This window comes from Diachasma alloeum, unplaced genomic scaffold (assembly GCF_001412515.2).
Source record: "Diachasma alloeum isolate Michigan unplaced genomic scaffold, Dall2.0 Dall_scaffold_00625, whole genome shotgun sequence".
Taxonomy (NCBI): domain Eukaryota; kingdom Metazoa; phylum Arthropoda; class Insecta; order Hymenoptera; family Braconidae; genus Diachasma; species Diachasma alloeum.
The window spans coordinates 121,143-127,766 of NW_021680757.1; the positions used below are offsets into that span (position 1 = coordinate 121,143).

Sequence of the window (6,624 nt, forward strand, 5' to 3'; positions counted from 1 at the left end):
GTTCACCGAATTATTCTCGTACCCTACTGTAGTCATCGGCAAGAGTTGATAAGGCCCTGCCTTATCAACTCTTTCTCGAGTGATTCCTCGAAATTAAGAAATCATCAGAATCTACTAGAAGTCATGGGATCGCAAAAAATTAAAAGAAATCATGATTTCCAATTCTTATTAAGAAATCACAAAAATCATTCAATAAATCACAGGAAATCATCTCATTATGGAAATCTCTGAGCCACTCGATTGAGAAGTGACCAGCGCCTCGTTAAATGACCGTTTCTTTTTGAGTTTTTCATACCAGAATACATGAATACATAAAACATAATATTTTGTTCTAAAAGTTGAGAAAATTTCTGACAAATATAATTGGTTCAATTTTTTCTTAATTCTTAATGGGTTGTAATTAGAGTTGGAAAAAAAAAGTTTTTAAAAGAAAAAAAAATTCAGTCTTCAATATCTCTACCAATCATTGAGTTAGAGAACTTTGTTTGTGTTTTTTTCTTTTTTTAGACTATTATTTCCGATAAAAAATATCAACAAACTTTTAAAATTTTGGGGCAATTTTTCGTATACAGAATTGGCCAATTCGCTTATGTATGTATGTATCTATGTACGTATTTTCTTATTACGGATCTATCGAATTTCATGAGGTTTTTCAAAACTTTCAAAATTCTCAAAAATTTTCAAAATTTTCAAAAATTTTCACAACAGTCAAATTTTTCAAAACTTTCAAAATTTTTGAAAATTTTCAAATTTTTCAAAATTTTCCTTTCATGGGGGTCTCTCGAAGATTATGGGGGTCCTGTAGGGGTCATATGGGAGTCTTATGGGGTTTTAGTGGGGTTTTATAAAGGTTATATGGGGGGTTTATAAGGGTTTCATGGGTCTTATGGTAATTTTATGTTATGTGGTTTTATGTGGGTTATATGGTGGTCCAATGGGTGTTTTCTAAAATTTCTATGGGCGTCATATGAGGATTTTATGAGGGTCTATGTTTTTCTTCCAATGAACATGGCTAATCTTCTTCTTTACGCTAATCTCCAAGGTTTCTTCGTGCAAACCGAAAAAAAGATTGTGACAAAAATATCTTGAGCAATTTCCCACTTGTTTTCATGTGATTGAACTTTCGTTTCCAGTTTCGTTTCCCGCAATAACGTTATTTGACTTTCGTTTCCAGTTTCGTTTCCCACAATAACGTTATTCGAATTTCCTTTCCAGTTTCGTTTCCGGCAATAACGTTATTCGACTTTCGTTTCCAGTTTCGTTTCCGGCAATAACGTTATTTGACTTTCTTTTCCAATTTTTTTTCCGGCAATAACGTTATTCGACTTTCGTTTCCAGTTTCGTTTCCCGCAATAACGTTATTATTTATAACGACAACGCGTTTCCAGTCCCTGGCCTGTACTGACCATGTAATTTAGATGAGGACATATTCAGCGATCATTACGATTAATGAAACTCATACCGAACCTGTTGGTTCCGATTTTTTTCAAATTCCATCATTTTCTAGGCAAATATGCAGTGCTAACAGTATATTTAAGAACTGATCTCATGGGATGCCACCAGGGATAGCCAAATTTGTAATATTTTATTACGATTACTTTTGGAGCCCTTAAATTGAAAAACATCAACCTTGTAATTTTTTGAGTAATTAAATATCATCAATTCAAAAATTCAAATTTTTAACTATTTTAGCAATCAATAATTTGAGGTAGGAAGATTGACGATTACTTGTGTAATCGAAAATCCCCTTTCAAAAAATTTGAAATATTCACTTAGTAGTAAATTTACAGTTGCATATTAACAAATTTTAAATATGTCATTATTCGTAAAAAATCAGATTATTAATATTATATTATTGGAAAAATTGAATCAACATATTTTAAACCTCCAATAATGTAAGGGTCAAATCTGTGTAATATTACAGAAATTTAATATTGATGGGGATCCCTGGATGCCACGGAGTTGACGTCTGAGCCGAAGGCGAGGACTGGCTAACTACGCGAAAAAAAAACCCATGGCACTAGTCGTGAAGGAAATTTTTCTGTAGTGATTTTCACTTTTACGAGTTTGGGGAAGAGCTAATACCAATCCCCGGATGAGGAAAAATGAAGAGCAGTACGGAAAATGTTTTTTCTGTACGAAATCGGCAATCTTCAGGGTCATGAAAAAATAGCTTGACTTAAAAAACAGAACCGATATTTTTCATTTCCAAAGCTATTACTGATTTCAGCAGCTACGAATTTATCAGTTTTTTAAAATGGTTTTGCTGTAAAAGAAGTATTTCGGATTATCTTCAAGGTGAGAAAAAACATAAACTCCAAAAAATAGGTACTTTTTTAGTTGACGATTTTATTTGTTCACATGCTATTCATTCTCAACATCTGCAAAAATTTTCAGCCTACAAAAAAGTCATCATTTTTACGTATTTCCAATAGTTTTGTCGGATAAGTCAATAATCTGGAAAACAACAGGAGTTTTCGTCGTTTTACGGAAATGAATGGCATAAAACCAACAGTGCTCGGTGATATTTCCATTATTCCGTTTTCTAGGTCACACCTTATTGCGTAAGACCCATAGACAGGCGCGACAAGTCATAATTTTCAGTTTCAGGAGGCCACTCATGTACTTATATTTTCTTTATCAACTTAGACAAACGAGATAAATAGCTATAATGACGAACAATTTTGTCTTATCCTCTATGAATTTTTTAAACCGATGAATATGTTTAAATTTGTGCGAGAGCGAATGGAAATGTACTTTTTGATTGTTTATGAAATAAAAAAAATATAAAGAAGAAAAATTGAATCCCTTGAAACTATCTTCCGCTTCTTAAGGTAGATGATACATCGAATAATATTTTCTCATCAGCTGAGCCCAGGTAGCTTCAATAAAACATGAATAAAAATGATAAAGCTCAATCAGACCGCAATCAAGCTTTTTTCAACGAGAAATGTGGATATTCATTTACAATTAGCAATCAAAATTTCAGTTTCAAATATTAAATGATTGATAAAAATATGATTTTAGAACAAATTGGTCTTGGAGGCAGCTTCTGATCAACGTTTTGCCTTGTCCATCAGTTTCTATTTATAGGTATGCCGGAATTCAAGATTCGCATAAAATCTTCTGTTTTATATTTTTGGCAAATAGGAGATTTTCACATTTCACTTTCTTATCAAAGGCATCGCGTTCTTCCTATAATTTTCCCTATCATGTTTATTTCAAGAGAATCAGCATCTCATTTTCCATAGTTTGCCCGTTGATATATATACAGTAGGAGGCTTCGTATAAGACACCTTAGGTTAGAATTCGGCTGACCGTTTTTGATCATCATATTTATGTATAAAAAAGAAATTGTGATGGGTTTTTCACTATTCTGAGCATTATGTTAATGGTTGAAGGTGTGATATCAATCATTTTGAAATTAATTTGTCATTTAGATTGTGAAATGTCAGTGATGGAACTCCAGGTAGATGGCTAGATCATTTCATAACAAAACACTGAAGAGGCAGTTTGGTGCACTTATGAGGTTTTATTATTTACTTTGGCAAGTTTTTGGGGATATCAAGCACATGATTCCGACTGGGGATGAACGTATGAAGACCGTTCATTTCGAGGTTGATAATAAATCCATTGATAAATTTGAAAAAAAAATGACAAAAATACCAAAAAATGTAGCCAAGTGATCAGTTACTACACCTACTGAGAAACTGTATTATCTATTTTACATTATTTCGTAATAATTAATGTTTTGTTAGAAGATTTTTCAATTTCTCTAATTCATTCTATTAGTATTTCCTTAATTTATTCATTCAGTTTTATCCAAGAATAATTTAATGTCTATTAATAAATTATTTACTAGATGGAATGATGCTCAAGGGATCGATCCATCAATTTATCGATTTTGGAAGTGATTCTAGGAAATTTTGAATTATCGGAGCGACGAGTTCGGGGTTGTTTAAGTGCACGTGGTGACTGCCTTCAACTTCGTGATACTCAAATTTCGAGGCAGATTTTTTTATTATATTGAGAATCTCTTGATAGTGATTTGGATAGTCCCACTTGAGACCTGATTTTGCTCTGATGTTGAGGTAAGAACATGTAATCTTCTCCGCGTAAGCGTTTGTCAGATCCATGGAGAAAGCTCCCAACATTGATACCTGAAACAACAATTTGTTGCTATTATTATTGCGTTCATTTAGACCCAAAACTATAGTGGCTAGTCAGTAGCTTCACATATGAAATAATTTCATAGTAAATTCGCTAGAATATTCGACTTCTATAGAATTTTTTTATTAGTTTTTGGCTGATTCGATTGAAAAATTTAGCATTTTTTTCAATAGAAATTTCCAACGCAAAATATTCTACAGAAAGAAATTATATAATTTGATTTTATCGCACTTTTTTTTCTATTGAGATATTTTCTACAGAAATTTCTTTTCTTCCGAATGGAAACTATGTAACTGTCATTTTTTGATTCCCGTTGTTGGGTGAAAATGCCTAACAATGTCATAAAACATGAAGAAATGATGTTTTTCAGAAATGTGTGTGCGTATGTCCAGAACTATGCTAATAACTCGAGAATAGTTATCATAAAGATGTTGAAATTCTGATTTCTAAGTGGTACTATTGAGACGCAAATTTGTGATAAGGACGCGCTTTTCAATGGAGAATTTGAGGAAAACTACTTTATTACGGTCAAATCATAAATTTTAAGTTCAAAAGAAAGTCGGAAGGCTGCAAACTCCTTTTCCCACAGTATGCAGAGCACATGTCCAGCACAAGGATACGGTTTTTTCCAAGCAGAAAAAAGGGTATTCCAAAATTTTGGGAATACTCAACCTCCTTGAAGACGGTCATTTTTGTTAACGCCTTCCCACTTCTCTCAACCTATAATTTTAATGCTAGCAAAGATAAGTTAGCCAGTAAGAATTCTCGTCCCTTCCAATTTTGAGAAGAGGGCTTGGAATTTATTAAAACATACAGACAGTTACCTCCCCGACAACGGACAGTGAAGACTTCTTTCTCACTGAGCCTCTCTGCATATCCGCGCTATTTTTTCCAAATTAAAGATTTATATTATGTGAAGTACAGTATTATTGCTTCATAGTTCAGTGTAATATTGTTCTTCAATGAATAGACGATTTAGACTTTTCTTTATTCAATTGCTAATAATTCGAGACATTATTTGTGCTATAAAAGAACAGTTATTTTTTTGTGTCATTAAATTTAAGGTGTTTGTGAATTAGTGTTCTTTATTAAAAACCCTTGAACCACAGTTTTCCCATTTATGCTGAGTCGGTTTACGTTCCCGTATTAGTCGTTGGAGATTCCTTGGCGAGCTGCAAGATCGGCATAGCTGGGACTTACAACCCCTAGTAAAGGGGCCTTCCGTAATTTTTCGGGCTAATGCATCAATGATACTCAACACATTATTGAATCCATTTAGACACCGTTTGCAAAATTTGAGAAACCCCGGAAGCAGGGCAACAACAAAAATGATTTTTAAAGTTGCTGCTTATACATGAGGTTAAATGGGTCATCGATAATTCCCGCTGTCTACGAACTGGCCACATTTCATCTGGCCACGGAGCGTTCTTACACAATGGACACAAGCACAGGCGGGTTTTCTACATTTTCAAAATTGACATGCGACTGTGTAAGACTTGTCTGAGAATAAATTTGATATTATGAGCTGCGTTTACAACGATGAGTCAATTACACACACTGTTGATAATGAGTTGAAGCAATTATTTATGCAAGCTGCTCCTGTTCGTTGTTTATTGGCAAAAATTTGTAGAATAAAGATAATTCAAGGAATACACAGCCAAGTTTTGCATTTGGAAACAAACAACACCAAGACTAACACGTGATTGATTGACTCATAAAGCAGTTCAGTGGCTAGTCAATCAAATAATGAGTACATTAAGTTTGAAATATGTAGAAAATAATTATTTTCCTTTAGAATACGCAGTGCAAGGCGTTCCTCCCTGGTGATATTGTCACTAGGGGGGGTGGCCTTGTGGAGGATGTTGGACAACTTTCTCCGGATCTCGTTGCTGGTCTCCTGAGGAAGATGGTAAATCGCTGTCTCGGTGCGACTGATGATTTCCTCGGTGGGGATCTTTTTGGGGGCAACAGCGAAGTTGTGTCCTTTTGCCAACACAGATACTTGTGCTTCACTAAGCTCATATGTGCTCAGATTCTTCACAGTGTGAGTGAGGGTCGGGACTTTCTCCTGGGGGATCAACTTCCTGAACTTACCCCTCTGACTCTCAGTTCTCATCTCAGCTGTTCGGACTGCTTGTTCATTGGTAACACGATCAAGAGTCTCCCACAGCTGAGGTTCCAACTGCTGAGCCAGAAGCAGGTGAAGATCGAGGAGTTGTTTGGAGAGATGGGCCAGGTTCTTCTTAGCTGCTGTTATTCTCTCCTTGACCAGTCTCAGCGAAGCTTGGCGAAGGATGGCATTTGCCTGCTTCGAGGGAACAGGATTCCTCAGACGGAGGAATTTTGGTACCACTTGATGGTCACGGCACCTTTTCAAAAAAGTTAGGGAGCACAGTTGGACGTGCAAGGACTTCCTAAGTTTGGTGAATGAATTCACCGACCCAAGAAAAACCT

The 6,624-nt window shown here is 35.0% G+C and overlaps 1 protein-coding gene across 2 annotated transcripts in view; it reads right to left on the bottom strand.

The window, feature by feature from the left end:
• Nucleotides 1-2,329: 2,329 nt before the first annotated feature.
• Nucleotides 2,330-6,624, bottom strand: part of LOC107043752 (probable serine hydrolase) — a gene marked incomplete at its 5' end in the record, with an annotated part of 108,044 nt that continues 103,749 nt past the window's right edge. For both annotated transcript variants that reach the window (XM_015265365.2, XM_015265364.2), the window contains 1 exon segment: nucleotides 2,330-4,160. In XM_015265365.2, the coding sequence (XP_015120851.1) occupies nucleotides 3,891-4,160 (270 nt within the window).